This window comes from Chroicocephalus ridibundus, chromosome 7 (genome assembly GCF_963924245.1).
Source record: "Chroicocephalus ridibundus chromosome 7, bChrRid1.1, whole genome shotgun sequence".
NCBI lineage: Eukaryota > Metazoa > Chordata > Aves > Charadriiformes > Laridae > Chroicocephalus > Chroicocephalus ridibundus.
In genome coordinates this window covers 12,493,574-12,514,108 of record NC_086290.1, presented here as the reverse complement: position 1 = coordinate 12,514,108, position 20,535 = coordinate 12,493,574, and the positions used below count along the sequence as shown (strand labels likewise).

Sequence of the window (20,535 nt, the reverse complement as noted above, 5' to 3'; positions counted from 1 at the left end):
TCAGTGCTAAATAGCAGATGATTCTTACTGAATAAATGCCCTAGATTTTGCAAACAATACAGGGAACAAAAATAGAAATCCATTTACATATTGCTGTTAATAACTTTATTTATAGTGCCACAGCTAGAGCACAATAACTGCAGCCATGGCCTAACTTGAAAGCCATTCACTGTGGAAGAGTCAGACAGATACTGTTTTCTCAGTCCTCATGCAACTGAAAAAAAATCCTGCTGACAACAGCCAGTCACCAGAATCCTTACAAACAGCCAGAAAAAAAAGTTAACAGCAGTCAAAGGCAAATCATCCCCAGGATCCCACTAGCCTCTGCCCCTCCTGGTTACTTGAGACATGCTATGGTTAATCAAGGACCACTGAGGCTAGAAAAGCCAGCAGATAAATTTTCACTTCAGTTTGAGCCTCATGATAGCATCTTACAGATGCTATCTGTAAGATACTTTACTTGACTGGGTCTCGAGGGGGTTTTTTTGTTGTGGTTTGTTGTTTGGTTTTTGTTTTTTGTTTTTTTTTTTTGTTTGTGGTTTGTTTTTTTTTTTAATTAAGAAATACAGACAGGGCTCAGACTAAGTCAGCAGCTGCAATAAAAAAGGATATGTGTCCAGCATTTAAGAACATCCTTACCACATCCGCACTGCCTGCTACATGACTGTAGCCAAATCTTTGCTGGGAGCCCGTATTCCTGCCAGCTAAAATACCACCGGTCCGTCACAACAGACTGGCACATCTTTAAGGAACAGAAATGTACACAGAAATTTGTATCCTTTTGTCATTAGTATTCTATAAATAAGTAAATGGAGTGAGAACACAAGCAAGGAAACTGTCTCTTAAGACCCTTTGCCTGAGAAGTGAGAAAATGTAAATCTGATTTTTCGTCTGCTTAATCCAGCCTGAACTGGACAACAGGCTATTTTGGATTGGGAACAGGGGTGCCCTCAGGACCTCATGCTGCAGCTGCTCATTATGTATAAAATACTCAGAATAATTAGAGGCAGAGACAGCAAGCGCCCCGCTCTGCCCTGCTGATTACGGCGCGCTCTATGACATGGGACAGTGGGATTCAAGCCGCTGCTCCGGGGTTTGGTTCTTTTATATAAAAAAATGAAACAGAGTTAACAAAAGAGAATGAGGATGCCTTCTTCGGTTAGGGCCTCTCCTAGGACATGTGGCCTGAAACGCCCTCTGGCACATGGGAAAACCGAATCTGGATAACCTACACCAGCATGTGGGCCCAGCCTCTACGCTCCTGGATGAGCACGGCACATCTCACCACTCGTGTCTCTTCAGACCTTCACTGCCTCTGTGTTTTACTTTCTCCCACCTGGAATGTCAAGTGAATTAATTAATTTCTCTGGGTTTTCGTTTCAGTGAGGAACAGAAAGATGCCCGTTTGGTGCGGTTGCCCAGCCGCAATGTAGCGCTAATTCCCCCTGCAGCCACAGCCAGCAGTCACGAGAAGTCCCCAGCACAAAGAGCGCGTGTGTTTGTGCACACTCCCTGCTTGTTCCTTGTGCACAATTCCTCTGCATGCAGACAGGGCAGAGCCTTCAGGGTCTAGTGTTTAGGACGTTTCTGTAATGGGAGACAGGCATTTCTGGGCTCTAATCAGTCTTGCTACCAAGACAAATTAAAGAAATCACTATCAATCTCAGCCTCTCCATTCCCCAGCCCTAACCTCCCCCGTGGGGTTCACTGGTAGCAGTGGATACTTACACAAGAGTTTGTGAGTGTAAGGCACTAAAAATTTGTTTCAGAAACAGTGTGACCAACAGGACTAGGGAAGCGATCGTCCCCCTGTGCTTGGCACTGGTGAGGCCGCACCTCGAATACTCCGTTCAGTTTGGTGGCCCTCACTATAAGAAAGACATTGAGGTGCTGGAGCGTGTCCAGTGAAGGGCAACGAAACTGGTGAGGGGTCTGGAGCACAAGTCTTGTGAGGAACAGCTGAGGGAACTGGGGTTGTTCAGCCTGGAGACCTTATCGCTCTCTACAACCACCTGAAAGGAGGTTGTAGAGAGGTGGAGGTTGGTCTTTTCTCCCAAGTAACAGGCGATACCACAAGAGGAAGCAGCCTCAAGTTGTGCCAGGGGAGGTTTAGATTGGATATTAGGAAAAATTTCTTCACCAAAAGGGCTGTCAAGCATTGGAACGGGCTGCCCTGGAGTCACCTTCCCTGAAGGTAGTTAAAAGTCATGTAGATGTCGTGCTGAGGGACATAGTTTAGTGGTAACTTGGCAGTGCTGGGTTTTACGGTTGGACTTGATCTTGAACATCTTTCCAACCTAAGCAATTCTATGATTCTATAAAAATGCAAGGAGGTGTTTCTAGGCAGTGCCCATTATCCAACAAGATGACTTAGAATTTGTTCTTAGTAATACAATAAATGCTGTGTCTGATATACATAATGGAAAAATAAAAAGCTGCGGGACATGACAGACCAACAAAATACAGCTTTTATGATCCTCTACTAGAAATGATCCTTGAATCTGCAGGAAAAATAATCTAAAAAGAGATGAAAGAATACACAAAAGACATTTAAATAAGTTGGTGAATGCATGTATTTAAGTGAAATACACTGATCTAATAAATGTTAATATAGTCCATATTGGGCTTCTGCATTACAAAAGTTATCCCTGGATGATTCTCAGCATACATGCCATTTTATAGCAGATGAACAAATGTTTTCAACCTCCTATGCTGTTCTCAGAATCAGAGGTCCCCCCAAAATCACACATTTAATCCTTAAAGAAAGCTTCAGTTTTGTACAGTTTTTCTCCAATACTATTTTCCTCTTTTTTTCTCAGCTGTTTTTAAGCTTTCAGAGAAGATACCATTTTTCATTTACGGCTTCCACCATTACGTACTTCCAAGGAAAAGGAGCTCAGCCGGTAAGTCACATCTGCTATTTCAAGGTTTCTGGGCTTTGCAGGAAATTTGTAATCGCTTCTGATTTCAATAACAAAATTTTATTCAGTTTGTGACTGAAAATGACACAGGATACTGGATCTTAAAAACAGAGTATCACTTCTCATTCATATTCTGCAATACGACTTTGTCTCTACATTAGACCTGTCATCCTAAACTGTGACCTGCTGGCCGCTATTCTGCAGAAGGGGAGATTCGAAGGCAAGGGCAACGTGGGGTTTTTCTCCTTTTAAACTGAAACAAAGTAGAACTATTAAATCAAAAGGCCTCTTTTTCTCTTGCCTGGAAAGAAAAAGAATCTCACAAAGGGGCTTACAGTAGTTTTGAATGCAATCCAGAACAAAAGGTTCCAAATGAAACAGAATAATTATACTTTTATGGATCAGCACTTGGCTTCTGTTGAAGCCTGATCTGTAACTAGAATCGCTCAAGTTCCCCTGAGCAGAAGCCAAAGTTTTGTTTGCTTTGTTCTACAAATTGATTCTTATTAGTTCATTCTTTGGAAACAGCCATGGCAGAAAGCAGCAGTGCATTGGTGTGCATGCTCCCAAGATTGAAGGCTCTCCACCAGAACTGCTATGGCACGTAACCGTCCACTATCTAAAATTGTATGCATCTGTTTTCCATTCTCTCATCTCCTTTCCTCCAGTCATTAATAACAATTGCTAAATTTGCTCCTTGCTTTCCAAGGTTTTTTGGTCTTTCCTGTCTTTTTTGCCTACCTGCCCACCCTGCAAATATCTCATCAGCTCTGCAACACAGGGCTCTCATCTCCTTCATGGTCCAGGATGTTACAAAGCATCTCTCAAACCTGCTACTGCATTCAACACTGCTGTATGGGTCTGCCAGGCCTTGGAGATAACATAAATTAAGTAGCTGTCAGAAGGAGGAGGGTTGTCCTAGTAACCTCGTGTTAGTAACACATTCTCCACAATGAGTAGGAAATGGATCCAGTGTACTATCAGACTCTGCAAAGTTAAAAAAAAAAAAAGGTAAAAAACCCCACCCAAATCAACAACAGCAAGTAAAACCCCAAACAAATGAGCCGACGCGGTGGATCAGCAAACTGTCACCACTATCTCTGCTGGAAAAATTCCCTGCCGCCTCACACATTCAACCTTCCTCTTCATGTAGGAGGGCAAGTTGTGCTTCCAGGTGCTCTGCCCAGCTACCGATGGGGACAAACAGGCATTTGCAGATGATCTTACAACTGAACAAAGCCGTGGTCATCCAGCCTTCTGCATGCCACTTACTGGAGAGATCTCTGCAACAGGAGGCTAGGAGAGAGTATTTTGCTAATAGTCACATAGATCCAAGTTTCACAAGTGGTCACCGCACTAGGTTTTTTGGGCTTGGGGCTCAGGTCTGTAGAACTGGAGCTGAGGGAGCTAATTTCAAACCCTGATGATCCTCCTATATATTTAAGGGGTTCATTTAGCAGTTTGTCTCAAACAGGGACATGGTTATTGGTCAAGAACATTTTTAGAATTTCTCAGTGCCTTTGAGAGCATATCACACATACACTTCTTTCCAATTTCTGAAAGCTATTTACAAGCTTCCGAGTCCTCAGAACCCACACAGTCCTACAAATCTTTATCCCCACCATTTAAAACTGTGTGCATCTTTCTAGGGCTTTGTAACAGAAACATAAACGGACACAGAAAAATCTCAATTTTCTAAAAAGAGCACCTCTATCAGTCCTCAAGGCCAGTGTCCTGCTACACACAATCCTGTGTGTGTTTGTGCTGAAATTAATTTAATCTCTTTGGTCTTTTGCCTCCTTTGCTGTTTTGTGCAGTCATCTGTTGCTTCTCTTTTCTCTTAGCTCTTTTTTCTGAAGTGACCTGTTCTGAGCCTGGTTTCTTATAGAAACACCACTTATGGGATCATGCAGTCTGCATGGTCAGTACCAGCCTCTCCTTAACTTTTTAATCACTTAGTATCAAGCAAAATTAATAAAAAAGATGAAGTTTAAAAAATATACTATGACTTTCAGTTACTGGAGGACAAAGGCTCAAGTTAGCAATGCACTAACTTGAGTCACAGGATACCAGACCACTTGAGAGCCCTTCTCCCCTAATTGGTTTCAGCTTTTGTCTCTTCTTCATCATTTATCCAGTGTCAAAATTATATATAAACCAGTAAGAACAGATGCATAAATTAGCAACAATTGTTGAGGGATATAAATATAGTAGAGGACAAGAGAAGTTAAACCATCCCCATCCAAAACTATGCCTCTGTTTTACAGCTTCTGTAAGGGGCTTTAAATAGTTTTGCAAAGTTCAGTGAGTTACAGAATAAAAAAGTTCAACTGATTTTTGCTTTTCAGTCATTATAGTCTAAGGAGGAAACAAAAAGGTAGGATGATTTTAACAAGAACCTCTTCAGACATTATATAAACTCAGTGTTCTTAAAACCACTTTGAATGTTAACTACAAGACAAAGTAGTTTGTTAACTGAAAATTAACCAAGTCTTTACAAGAGGAAAGAAAGTCTGTACAAGCATGTAAAGTTTTCGTCAGAGAAGACTCTATTTTCCTCGTCAAGGTTACTCCAGAATAGGGAAGACTTGTTGTGGATTAGTTTAATAAACATAATTTAATGCATTTTTTTACTATAAGTTCGATACCTTTGTTTTTACTACCAGGCCAGTCAGCAGTCAGACCTACACTTTTTAAAAATTTAATTTAGTTTTAGTACTACTGAAGAAAAAAAGAGAATCCAAATAACCTTGATGAGTTAAAATGCTGCTCTGTAAACTTCTGCAGGCACCTTCATTATTCTCTTCAAATTACTATTCACAGTATTTCATCATTAAAACATCTAACACTCTTCAATCCATCACCCTGTGAACTTCACAGACCCTTGTGTAAACTCAGAATAGCAGGGTGTGAATTATACATCACAGGCCCTTCCTAATTGCGGATAGCTTGCTGGTGGCTGCATATCTGCAGTCACCTGGCACGCTGCACTTTTGGGATGTTATCTTTATTACAGCACACGTGTTTAAGTAATGCATCCAGCGGGGTGCCTTGCAGCCAGTTATTTATGTGTTTTGTTCTTCAGAGGGTACAAGGCTCTCTTGTGCTCCTGAAGACGCAGGGAGTTCCCAGTAGGGACCAAGATCACAATGTATTCCCAGTTCAAAAAGAAAGATCTACAGACAGTCAGATGAATAGTTAAACAGGTTAGTATGTATTTGTTTTTCTTAAAGGGTGCTGTGCACATGCACAAAGAGGTAGATTTGATAAAATATACAAACCTGCTCTACTCTTTGGCTGAAAAGTTTTCAACACTGAACCATCGACACACACGTATTGAAAAGAAGGAGTGATCCTGGCTTGAAACACCCCCTTTAATACTAACGGCCAGCCTTATTACACAGCTTTGATGTCAAGTTCAGGTGTAACAATATCTGCAAAATAAGCAAATTTCTTTACACATGGATTTTAGCTTGAACGCCTTTCTCCAAAAGACACTGATTTTTCCTCTCAAAAACAGCAAATAGGCTAGGAAGAGTCAAGCGATTAGCGGTAGTATGAGCAGAGTAATTCACCTTCACCCATGGGGGAAACCTACTTCCACACTTCCTAAAAATTATTGCTAACTTTAAAAAAAAAAAAAAATCATTAATTTTTCTGGAAAATTAAAAAGCCAAGATTCACTCCAGGCAGACGCAGGTGAAGTTCCCAGGAGCTGGCTCATGACAGGGAAACAGAAGAGTTCCCGTGCAGGTAAAATGCACTGCTGTCATTCGGGGAAAGGCGTGGGAAAATTGATCGTTTCCCTCCTACTCACTTTTCTCAGCCTACAGGCTCAATCAGAAGTTACAGCAATTAAATGCAAGGGGCCTCTGAACCCACATGAAACCCACACAGTTGCCCCCCACACCTGCAAAAATAACTTTCTACTGCTTGTGGGAATATGCCTCGAACGAAGAAAAGGAGGTAGAGAACTTGCCAAGACTTGATGCTGAGAAACAACCAATCGACCCATGAACACATTTTGGGAGGCGATTGAAGCTCATGGACTGGCAGGGAGAGCAGTACCAGGAAAAAAGACACGGATAAAACCTGCTCTTGCACTTTCTCCTGCTTCACGCTGCTCTTCCTCATCTTCAAACATAAACCATCAATTTTCATTCTGCCTGCCGCCACAAAAGGGGAGAAGACAAGGAAGAGATGGATTATACAGTAAATATTAAAAAAGTTACTGCTCCTGCTCTTTCCTGGCAATGAGGCCTTCCACAGAAATTAAAGCTACATAAACTTTGTCATAGATGAGAGATTTGGGGAATCTTTGAAAATAGCCATGGAAGAACTGTCAGAAATTTATACACGCCATATTGTAGTTTTATTTATTAAAGATGTTAAAATTAATCTGGTTTCTGCTTAGCTTCACTAACCTCTCATGGAAAAGCATGAAAAGAGGATCGTGCGAGCTCCTAAACAAAACCAGCCCATTGGCGTAACTACTTCCAGAGGCAACCCCGCTGTCTGACCTGGGTTTGGGGTCATTAGAAACCCATTTAGCATTTCAAAAGGCACTGTTAGCAAGCCAGAAAAAACAGCCTCGTGCCTATACTCACCAACGAGAATATACCACTAAGCAGCGCATTGCTTTGGCAAGCCCCCGCATTAATACATCCCGTTACAGCTATATCCTGGGAACCCTCCTACCAGCTGCGATCAGAGCTCAGCTTTGAACTACTATTGATAAGCCCTTTAACACCAAGAAACACAAGACTAGGTGTCCCGAGTGAGAGGACAATGGAAAGACGGAGGAAAAAGATGTTTGCTTAGTTGAAATTTTCACAAATGTCACAGCACACAATTACCTAGCACCTTGCAATCTAAGAATTTAACACACTTCATAAGTAACTAATTAAGCGTCACAATGCGTATATGGTGAGGAGGTTAAGTTACCACGGTTGGTCTGAATATCCTGATACTCGGCACTCACAAGTGCAACTATTTGGTCATTTTTAAGGGGAAAATTTTTGATGTTAGAACATAATTAAATCAGAAAACTAGTTAAAAATGTTTTTCATTTACAAAGCTCAAAGCAAATGGACTGTTTCATTTCTGCAAACGGTTTAGTTCGAGTTGTCAAGATGTTTGAAAAACTCTGAGATCAGGTTAATGTTGTTGAGTAAATGATTCATAGGAATCATGCGAAGGGGAGAAGAGAGGAAACCGTCACTTTCACCGTGCTTGGACGCCAGCCCTAAAATAAGCTTCTCAAACAGTCCATCAAAGGAATTTCAATGACAAAGCCAACCTTCATCCCTTCACAGAGGACCTCAAACCTCCTTTTATAGCACAGAGATTACTATATTTGGCCAAACCTAGATAACATTAAAGCCTTTATCAGTGCTGTGAGATACTATAAATAGCAATAGTAATGTAAAACATTTAAAATTCTGCCTGGGAAGCATGATAGATAAACAATATTATCTATGCGTATTTTAGGGTTTGTCTATCAGACATAATCTCATTCATGATAATGTGAACCAATTTAGTTACATAATTCACCTTGTTGTTTACCCAAAATTACTTGCATAGTCTTGGGAACTCCTTTCCTGATTGCATTTGACAATAGACTTTATATTTAACACACACATATGTGGGAAAGGTCAAATCACACTCTGAGATTCTGGATTTGTCGAATTTAATTCTCATTCAATAAATCAGGATGGGAACCAGTTTTGTTCTCTGTTAAAAGGTTCTGTTCATTTGCATCAAAACACAGTGTATTAACCCCAAACCTCTTCATCTTAGTTTCGTCATCACCCTAAATTCTTCAGAAGAACATAATCCTGAAGCAAATTTTGCTGCCAAAAAATGACAGGAAATTATATTTTCACTGTGGATAAATTAGACTCTGAACTTTACTTTCCATAACAATAAGCAGGAGATTATGAACTCATTCACAGGAAGGCCTGATAAGGCTTTAAAAAGATTTGCTTTTACCCATTCGGGTCAGAAAGATCACTGTATTTTGCATAAAAACATCATCTTTCCCTGAATAGCGAGACAGCCCACCCTCTAAGACAAGTGTAACACAGTAAGAAATCCCACGGCAGAACTGCCCCTTATTAAAGGATCGCAGCTGTGTTTTACAGACCTACTACTGGCACCTGAGGAAGTTGTCTTTTCTTCATAGGTTTTAAATTGACTTCTTTTTTCTTAAGAAAAAAAAGTGTGTAACCTTTTTAAAAAGAAAAAAAAGAAGCACGTAATCTAGTATCTAAAACTAAGCATATCACAGAAGAACTGGTCATTTAAAGACTCCTCAATTTAAAACAGAACACACACCCCCACCTCCCAGTAATTTCACATAATTTTAGAATAACATTTTCTGCTGGTGGAGTAGTTTGGGTTTGTTTTTTAATTAAAATTAGAGGTGGTCCCAAAAGCCCAGACCCAATCATCCCTGAAAATTAAAATGTTTAATCTTGTCTGGAACAGAATTTAGTAAACCACTTCTCCCACAGAAAATGTCAAATCAGGCTAAGCACAGGAGGCTGTGCTCCTACGCCTCCCCGGTTCAAAAGGCCAAAGTTAAACCTGGCTGGATTGAAATCTCCAGCATCAGTGAGGCTCATTATTTCCACATTGACTGTGAAATCGGTGAGCAACCTCACCCTGAAGATCCAGTAAAAGTGAAGATCTCAGGCTCCAGGCATCACGATGGCAATCAAACGTTTAAATCAATAGCTAATGAAAATTCCCATCCATTATACTTCCATTTATAATCTCCCTTTTTAACTAACGCAGGAGGGAGGGAAAAGAGACTCGCTGGATGCAGCTGATGGAGGAGGAAAACCCACACCTCTGTGCAGACACACAGACCTTCCCACTTCTATGAACTGCAGAGGAAATGCTCCTGCTCATAAATCATCAACAGGAAGCCAGATTCAATGGCTGGGCACAGCACCCTTGCACCGACTTCACATACTTCTCAATTGCCTTGACACAATAACCTTTAGCTCATAAAAACTTAGAGCTTACGACATTTTTGAATAGTGACAGAAACAAAACAAAATTGCTTGGAGCGTTCTCCTCTCAAAAGCCTCCCCTTGAGCATTTCCCCATGAAAAGCAAAGAGCATGCTTGCTTTTATTCAGCCAGTTCATTGATCCACATCATTGAGACATTACCCGCCCCCCACCAGTGTGTTTCTGTGTGCACGTAAATGCTTCAAAATCATCCACAGTCGTTCCCACTAGACGTGGTTTCAGTGCACCCAGGCAAGAGCAAAGGCTCCATGCTGAACTCCTGGTGTGAAATGAGTCATTTGTTCCAAATCATGTTTCCTTTTTTCAATATTCATACTTAGTTATTCATTTCCCTAAAGTACACGAAGATGAGCTGTTCCTAAGTTACTTTCTATTTTCTCTCAGCACATGTGCTATTTTATTCCTATTTCTTATCTCCCTTTTCCAGCCTTTTCCATGATCTAGTGGACTTTGGTTTAGGACCTCATAGGCACAGACAACAAAGTCCATACTTTGAGGAAGATAGCATTTAAGTTCTTTTGAGACCTCAGCCTCCCTTTGCACCGGTGACAGTCAGCACCTGCAAGGGCCTGATTCCTAAACACTCATTGCCACGATTAACAAAGTTAAAATTACTTTTAGGCTGCAAAAGATAATCTATTATGGAAATGTTCCTATTATTCAATAGATATGCAAGATGTGAAAATTAAGTGTTTGCAAGCTTCCTGTTAGCAACCCGTCAGGACAGTCCAAGGAACTGGTTGGTGCACATACCTATTTATGTATACGTTTCACCTTTTATGTTACTTCACAGCCGTAACTGAAAAAACCGTTATCTCTTTCTATACTCTGGATCATGCGTCATTTTTTGTTGTATCTTTTGAGGTCTCCATGTCTCCATACCAGCCACTATGTTCAGGCTATTTTTTCCAATCATAATAATTCCATCAGATTCCCCTCTCCCTTCAAAGCCATTAATTTGTAAAGTCAGTTTATTATTGTTTATTTAGGTTTTGTTTATTTAGTGATATAGTTAAAATTTCAAATAAGTATCATTCTAAAGAGATAATCACTTTTACTAAGAATAGACTGTACCAAAAAACTTTCAAACCTGCAAATAATGACATATGGAAATTGATGTGGCAGACTGTAATACTGTACTGACTAGTCTCATGTCATGGCTAACGAATTGCATTGAGTTTGAATGTCAAGCTGACCTTTGAGTACTGGAAAAAAGCAATTTCTCTATTAAGAAAATTCACAAATGGCATCTATCTCAAGAAATATATGCACCTTCTTGAACAAGCTCAGTGCCATTAAGGAAAAAATAAATGTAAAGACACAAAACCTAATCTAATCTACTGTAGCACATACTTTGCTGAGGACGTTCTGGATGGCCTCTTCCCCTCACCTTCATCACCATATGTATATTATTTATTTTTCATCACTGAACGATTATTGTCTTTGATATCTGATAATGTTTTTGTCTTCGGTATTGCTAGTGGATCTTTATCTGTTTACTGAGTCACAACCAAAATTACAAAGGGTTGAACTGAAGTCTATCCATGCCAGCACACAGACTTGCCCTGATTTCAGTGAGTTTTATATCAGGCACTACATTCAACAGTGAGCAACCTGCTCCCAGTTTTCTGCTTGCATATTACCTCCCCCTGCTATCCTCAATGCTAAGGAAATGCCTTCAAATGCTTCAGAATGTCATGTGGATTTCACTGCATCATCTCTTGGAGATTATGCAGGGTGCAGTATATTAGAGATGTAGGAAATCCACTTTTATTTGTTGAGCACCAAGTATCAGAAAACGTAATTCACCAACATACTTAAAGCTACGCAAGCAGTTTAGAGGAAAACCCCTTGTTGGAAGGGAAGATGGAGAGGGGAAGAAGGGAGCTCCCTGTCCCTAGTCCCTGTGTCTCAGTAGACGTATTCATAGACTGAGAGAGCCGTTACACATTTCTGGGACCTGGCTTAGCAGAGACATAAGCGATCCTCAAAGAGGTCCCATACAACAGCAGAGGTAAAATGCATCAAGATTAAGTTAAACTAAATTTTGTAGCTGCAGGCCATAAAGATATCAAGCAACTAAAGTACTACTTTATCGCCTCTTCCCTGGGAAGTGGACAGTAGGAACCTGTTGGTGTTCAGAAGCTCATAGGGCTGGACTATCCCAGCAACACAGACTGGGTTTGATTTTGCATGACTTGCCAGAGATTGGATATCAATTTCTTCTGCTCATCCAGGTAGACCAAGGAGCAACATGTCGCTGGGTGACTAAGCAGGTTCCAAGGCCTGTCACTAATGGATCCCCTGCTTGTAATTCCAAAGTGGCAGAGACTACTCCAGGCGATCTTAACCTCAGCTGGGCTCCGCCATTCACCCCATGGAAAGCATTGCCAATCTTTAACTTGCATCCCATCATGGCTTATCAGAAGGGCGACTGTAACTGTCCAAAAAATAGCCAAACCCAAGTATACCACCTTCTCAAAACCACCAAGACTCACTCTAGGAAAGGAAGAAAAAAAAAATATCTAAGGAAAGAGATCAGTTAAAGTTGCCTCTCAAAGGAAGATGTTGCAGTAATGTGGTAATCCTCCTCCTGTCCCGTAAACAAACTTTCAAAAGTCAACTGGTGACACTTTAGCATCTTTACACTTATTGTGAATTATGTGTTGCTATCATCTTTGTCCCTGGGTGTTAAGTGCCAAGCACTGGGAGGGTCCTCCACCCAGCAGCTGGGAGACAGGCTGCTGTTCTTACCTGACATTGTCATGCTTCTGGATGTAGATCTTATGAAACATCATATCTTCCTGTTTGGCATTAATGTCAGCTTTCATCTCCATGGCAACATGTCGAGGAAGTACAGAGAGCAGGAGACGCTCCTGTGGAGTCAGACAGATGAACCAATTAAAACACCTGCTGCCCAGTTAACAAACACACTTTGCTCCTTAGTGGGGAGAAATGAGTCATCAGTTTGGTGAGAGATGAGTACAACCAAGGGAAACAGTCTCCATGAACCCAGCAGCTGATCCCCCAACAAGTCATATGCAATTCTATCCCAACCCCACAGTAAGAATTCAATGATTTTAGAAGAAAAATTATGATTTTTCACCCCAGTTGCACTGGGCTTGTGATTCATGGTTGCCAATTCTTGCAAATGAAGGAGCCGTGTAACTCAAAAAGTGCCCATGCACCATTCTTGGAAGGACTCCGATAAATGATACTGTCTGACCTCCCACACAGCCTCTCCACACCACCATGAAGCCCTCCTTCACATAACAGCAGAGGACTGATACCCTCGGGCACCATTTAAAATTCCTTCCTTTCCTATCTAATCATCTAAGCACATTCCCCCAACAGGCACAAACCTGTTCTTAGCAGCCAAAAAGTCAATAGGAAAGCCCCGACAAAATTGCATGAAAAGTTAGCCCAACTATACAATGCAGCATTATACTTCTACACTTAAAACCGCTATTAGTGCCCAACTGCATTAAAACCTGCAAACCCACGCGCTCACCTACAAGAGTACTTTCGATAACCACCTCTGTCATCAACAATTCACAGCTCTCCACCCTCACCTGGCACTTTTATTTATTGATAATAGCTTTAGTGTGACTTTCATAACATTACTTCATAAGCTGTTCCGTATATAGTTTTGCATGCTAGGCAAAAATTAGTTACATGACAAAATGATGACTTTCTGCTAATTTTCCTAAAAACTCACACAAAAGCCTGTGCTTGTTATTATTCTACATTTAGTGGCAATTTCATGCAGAGGCTATAGAATTTAAATCTGCAGGTAATATGTGCCCCAGGGATGCATTTGTGTATTTCAGGCATCACACCTGAGAAATTCTGCCCAGACCTTCAGTTTATTCCCACTCGCACCCCTTGCAGTTCAAAAGAAGTTTTTGCTATGGCTGAAGAAGGTGGGGAACATCTCCTCTGGCAACAGCCCCACTGCAGTCCAACCTGATGGCAGTGCTCTGGAATAGCTGAAGAATCCCAAAAATTGTGCCACTCTTGTCTTCGTTATTTTTCTTTCCCTACAGTGAGCAGAGGGAAGAAAAGGGCCTTCCTTCCTGATGACACAGCCACAATGTGGCATAAACAAAGGTCCCTAACCTTATCTAACAGCTCATTAATTCTCAACAACACAGGGAACAGTAGGGCTCAAATGCAGTCCTGACTCAGAGGGGTCAGCAATCCTCTACTAATTACTCACGTCACCAAACCTCTTGCCCATACTGCAGTTATAGACACATTCCTGGTTTCTAATTCCTAGTTTTACCTGAAAGTTTCCCATTTATTTCTTCCTCTAAGGAGAGAGAGGAACTTTGGGGGAACCAGAGGAAGATGAATTCACTGCAAACATGCTCAGCATACACCGAGACATTTTATAGTCTGCGGCACTGACCAGTATTTCCTTTTTTTTTTCCCCTTCAATGTGTGCCTTAAAGAGATTGATTCTTGCCTCTGGTCCCTGAAGAGGTAGTAATAACACAGAAAAGGACGTGTTGGAGGGATTTCTATCTCCTCTGCTCAAAACTGCAGCAGTCCTGACAAGATACTTGTTTGTTAAAGTACTCTCACCTTCACTAGCATACTGCAGGTGCTAACGGTTACATATCCAAATTGTTTTTTAAAAAAGATCATGAATCATGCACATGTCCTCAGGCTTCTGCCAGCTATCAGCAGACTCCTTGAGCGCAAAAGCACAACACGTTTGTATGCTTTCCAGAGTAACTGGTGTATATGCTGTTGTCATTTGCATATTATAATAGGCATCCTCGAATGTGTGAAAGCTGCTATTTTACATGTGATTTTACACATCCTCTAAATAACTTGGAGCATTCAGGGCACCCACAGGTTTGGAACATTCCCTGTAGGCACATAAATGTGGAAGGATGCTTTTTTTACTTGCTTGCAAAACAGGGAGACGTTGAGGGAACCGAGTTTCTCTTACTAGAACTCCAAGAGATTTCCACATACATTTTTGGGTAACTTTTGCTTGAGAGACCCCATCCCTACTCTTCTGACACCATAGGCACTTGCCAGATTAAATCACCAATATTTTCAAGACACTTGAGATCTTCAGGAGGTGAACTAACACCACTCTAAACTATCACCAACTGAGGAATAAGACAGACTTGTCAAGTGAAACAAATGCGTATAGCACAACATCCCTTCATGCAGTAATTAATTAGGAAGTTGAGCCATGTTACAAAGTTAAGCATTATCTTTATTCTGTTTGTTGGGAGTGTCACCATCACTGAAAATAACCTCCGAAGCTAACAGGAGAAAGCTGTAACAAGTGCCTTTGTGTAGCACAAGCCGTTAAAAGACATTCCAAACAACAAAATCCCTATGTTTTATTTCAAATGGAGCACAGAAATTAAAGTCTCCACTTGAGTACAATTTTCATTTTGCTATAATGACTAGAAAGTACTGCAGCCCTCACTGTAAAATCACTTCTTATGCACCAGCGAGGTGACTGGGATTGCTGTTTTACAAGTATAACAAGGCAGCAGTCTGACCTGATAAAAAAAGAAAGAGCAAATTCATATATAATTCTCACTTCAAAATAAGATGCAAGTATAGTTCCACTGAATTATACATTAAACAAATGCATCCTGAGGAGCACTAGTCTCTAGAATAGGCACAGATGAAAGAGTACAATACAGATCTACTTTGTTTACACATGTACACATAGATATATGTATATGTGGGCACACACTTCCCTACGATGACTCTCTACTACATAGGAATTTTAATTATGTACGTCATACTCTCCCAAGATGACCTCAAAGCACTACAAACATTTAATGTCATACAACTATCCATTTCTCCTCAGGTTTAATAACACATGTTTCACCACAAGTTAAGTGATACAGAGATGAAAAAGAGGAGAGAACATCTCTTCAGAGACAAAAGACAAATAATGCTAGAAGTAAAACTGTGCAGTCCTGATAACCCATCTCTTTCTCAAATCCTAAGTATTTGCTCAGTACAGATTGCGGAGAACACCTATTTTTTCATCCAAGAGTATTGTATTCTGGGCAAGCAACAGTGATTCCTGTTACGGCTCTGCCGTAGGTTATCTCAAATAATGGAATCACAAGAAGTCTCTCTTCTCCATTGGACATTCTGGATTATTTACTTTCTTGCTAATTTTGGGTGCTGGTAGATAGTTAATAAAGGAAGATACACATTCCTTTGCCAGAGATAATCTGCCTGCCTTGAACACAGAATGGCACACAGAAGCACCATCAGATCTCCAGAAACAGGGAAGCAACGATAAGCGTGTTGGGCTGTGCAGCTGCCTTTCCCCCCACCCCTGTTTGGAGGCTGGCTCTCCCAGACGTGGGTTGAGCTGCCCTTATTTGTGTCTGCTGTCACCTCAAGATTATCTCAATGCATTATGCATAGGGATGCATCCGAACTGAACCTGGAGATCAATGTCAGCGCAGGCTGTAGCAGAAAATAATCTTATTAGAAGTGCCCAGCTTCCAGGACCCACAATTACTGCTGGAAGTACTGGAGTGCACTTCTAAGTGACTGCCTTTGACCAATGTTTTTCTGATGTCCTGGCTTTTTTCTGTATGGTACTTTCTGGGGAAGGGGAGAAGAAAAAGGCATAAAGCTAGGGCACCTATCAGGGCTTTTTTCGTGAACTACTTCTGACACAGAAGCTCCTAAGTCCAGAACAGCACAACCATTTGAGCCATGCTGCTACGGCAGTCTCTCAGCAGGGAGGACAGAGCTGTCACCAGTAAGTGAAAGGGGGTGCTCTCTTGGCTCAATCCTTTCCTCCATTTCAAGGTGTGGAAGGAGGAGCGGCTGCTTGTTTCATCTTTCTGAGACTACATTTGTTACAAAGGAAGAAGGAGCGTTGAGCGTGAATCTTTTCTTCATACATATACTATCAAAATAAAGCATGTGTACACGTTATTTTACAGTAAGGCTTAAACAGCAAGTATGTCAGCCAGAAGTACCTTATGAAACACTGCCAAAAGACAAATCCATAGATGCAGATGGGCTGAGACATGAGTGAAAATTAAGCTGTGTTGCCACAGAGATGCAAAGACACTCCAGTTGATTCATTCCCCTGACCTCTTCCCCAAACGCACAACCAAGCTCTGAGATACCTCCCAAGGGAAGAGTGGAAGCCCCGTTTCATGACACTGGACAGACCACTACGAGATGTACTGCAGGGCAGAGATATGTGTTAGCAAGGGAATAGTCAAGTTGCCTAGGTCAAGGTCTGTTGTATCTGTCAAGGCCTTTTGTATCTAATTCTGAGGACACATGAGATTCGTTGCAAGAGAACCCACAAATGAATTAGGGGACTGGATATGTTTGGTACCCTTGACAACTAGGCTGCATGCTGGCAGCAACAGGTCTTTTTATAGCAAAAAAACATTGAAGTTGGTGATGAATCTTATTTTTTGAACAAATACAATTCACTCGAGGCCTATAAGGTATACAGAGGTACGCAAGCAGCTATGTACCAAAGGTAGGAACCTTTGGGAAAGGCAGTTTCTGAACCTGCCTTAGAGCTACCTGTTGGCAGTGGCTTTGCTGACAAACACACCACGCTTTGACCTGACAAAGAGAGTCAACCTGAAGCCTGTGTGTTGCATCTGCATTCAACACGTGGCTTCAATGATGGGTGCAAAAAACCTATGTAGAGTCTCTGCGTACTGCGTAATTTTAATCCCCAGAGCATAGACCACAGGATGTGTTGATGTCTGCAGGGAAGTCCCTCAGGGTATTGGGGAAGAAATCCTCCCCGAGGTCTCTTTCAAACCTTTAAAAATCCTGCCCTCTACCATTATGTTTGCTTGGATTAGTTAGGGAGCAAGAGGCCTGCAAATCCCATCCGACAAGAACAATTTGCATGCTAATTCTGCTTCAGCAACTTCATTTTTTATTTCCCACTGTTGCTCTTACCTGCTGCTGGTTTTCCCTTTGAGAATGCAGCCTGGCTTGTATGCATTCCCTGGTCTCCTGGAAAGCCTGTCTTTGGGACACCTCTGCTGGGTAATGGGTACACACGCCTACAATGTTTGTACAGGAGAAGATGAGAACGTTGGAGACCAGCTGCAACAAAAGAAAAAAAAAAGAAAAATATTTGGTTACACTTTGGAAACCTGCCATCAGTAACAAAGCACCACCCAGAACCCCCTTCCACGACTCCTTAATCCAAGTCACGCTTAAACCTTAAGCTCTTAATTCCAGTGTATTTTACCTCTCTAGTCTTTAAAATATAAAAATTCCATATATAGCCTCAAATATATGTTCTTAACACTGTGTATTACTTCACTGGTAAAAAATACAATTCCACTTGGTAATTCTGTAATCTTGCTTTTGTTAATCCAGTATCTTGGAACTACTGCGACAAAAATCTATCTAAAAGTGCACCGTTGTTCTGTCAGCTAAGAGTCAGCTGTGCAGACAGACCTGAGAGAGGAACACAAATATTTCCATGTTTGTGTACCTACATATCTGGCTTGAAAACATATCAAAGATACATCAAACCATTATTTTGAAATAGTGCTTAAAATACTGAAGGCAAAATGTTGGTATCCACATGACTTACGAAATATTTTTTTTAGTCTAGTTCCAACTCAAAATTTTATGTTACTAGATTAAAAAAATACATTTTTTACATTTCTGTGAACATGACTACAGAAAGAGTTGTTAAGTCTGAAGCATATTTGAACTGGACAAGCATAAACGAAAAGCTACATCGCTCTTCTCCTTCCACGTGGGTTATGTTTTGTAAGGAAGCAGTCACATAACTTTTGCTGAAAACTAGCGTTGCAATCTATTATTTCCCAACCATTTTTTAATAAAAAGGAAAAAAATATATCCATGCCCATTGGTGGTATTTGGTTCATGAAAAATGTTCAAAACTGCTTCTGATGGTATCGTGTAAATATTTCCCGTGACAGAGGTCAGTCACAGTATAACTTTTTGAGAGTTGCACAAGCTGTACTGGATCTCCCTTTGAGGATAGACTTATTTGAAACACCTCTCTTCTCTTCTTGGGGGAAAGACTGTCAGACCTGCAAGATTCTGAAAAACACATATCTTTGATCTATTCCCTCATGAGTCTAAATATACCCTTCGACTTTATTAGTTTTTTACTGCAGAAAAAAAAAAAAAGTAGCTTCCAGACCAGCCCATTCCCTGAAAATACAAGGCCAGGCTCTGAAAGGCTCGAGCCCTGAGCTCACAGGGGGTGCTCAGGATTCCCCAGTCCAACTTGGTCACTGTGCAGGAGAGAGGAGCCGCCCCTGCATCAAACATGGACCCACATCTCCAAGAGTAACAACCTCTCCAAGAAACCCCACTGGGATTACTCTAACTCTTTGACTACATCCACGGACTAAGGACAATAATAATTATTTTATTAACAACTCTGCCTTGAAACAGGATTTAGGCAGAAAAACCTCATCTTTCAGCACAAAATAAGCAATACCTTAAGCTACACCCAGCTGAGGGACTTCTCCTCTCTGTGGACGGCTGCCAGTAGATGGCAACACTCCAACTTTCCAAGCTCCTGCATCAAAGTGCTGCAATTTGGGCTATGGCCCCGCAGTGAATTCTCACACTTATCTATCATACATACGACAATACAATAACCTGCAGTTTATAGATACCTATTGGTAATTATCATCACTGCCAGCTATATGTATTTGCAGATAACTAGTTTTCAAGGAGGAAGCTATTCCCATCCCATATAGATTGTCCGAAGTATCCACACTTCGGACAGAGATGGATAGGGCTATTGAAGGTGCAAGTCATACCTGTCAACATGAACTAAGCCCTGATCCTAAACTTACACATTCCCTTCACAATTATATTCTCATTCAGCTCTTGCTAAGGTTGTCTAGATCCTGCCTGATCCAAGGTCCTCCTTCTCTCCCCGTATCTGATCAGATACCAGCGAACTTCCACCCAGATCCTGCCCAGTTACCCTAACCCAGTGCTGCATCCAGTGGGCATTTGATGGTATTTTTTGCTGACAATGATAATTTTTAAGGATGCAAAATCCCCCCATAGTATTAAAAAAAAAACCCACTAGTGCTTATTACAATGCAGAAACATCATAAAAAGAGAGCAGAAATAGTTTTCCTAGGAGTTACTCTGAGTCCTGCTCCATGGCTGCACTGTTTGCAACTCACGGCCCATGAACAACACTTCTATGAGTTCAATACTGTTACTATGGGCTCAATACCGTTACTATGGGCTCAAAGGGGTTCACACTAAATAGCATCTTTTGGATGGCCAGATTACAGCAAGACTCCCAGATCCTCTCTATTCAAGCTGTTCAGTTGTGTGGTAAGTGGAAAATTTGCCAGGGCATATAAAACAGCATAAGGCACACATCATATATCTCTAAAATGGATAAAACTGCAAGCACAGAGGATTTTAAGGAAATATGCAGTTTTATCTTTTATCCCAAGAATCTGAGACTTCATTTCACTTACAGTCAATAGCGCAAACCCAAAACAAACTCCTCAAAATAGTGACTCAATTCTTGCACCAAGAACAGGAGACAACCTGTGGTT

General features: G+C 41.1%; 1 protein-coding gene across 1 annotated transcript in view; it reads right to left on the bottom strand.

Moving 5' to 3' along the window:
• ADCY5 (adenylate cyclase 5) overlaps positions 1–20,535 on the bottom strand; it is a 230,371-nt gene that overhangs the window by 82,155 nt on the left and 127,681 nt on the right. The window contains exons 2-3 of the mRNA XM_063340647.1: positions 17,909–18,058; positions 12,716–12,837 (exon numbers count right to left, since the gene is read on the bottom strand). Coding sequence (XP_063196717.1) covers positions 12,716–12,837; positions 17,909–18,058 — 272 coding nt within the window. The remainder of the gene's footprint in view (positions 1–12,715; positions 12,838–17,908; positions 18,059–20,535) is intronic.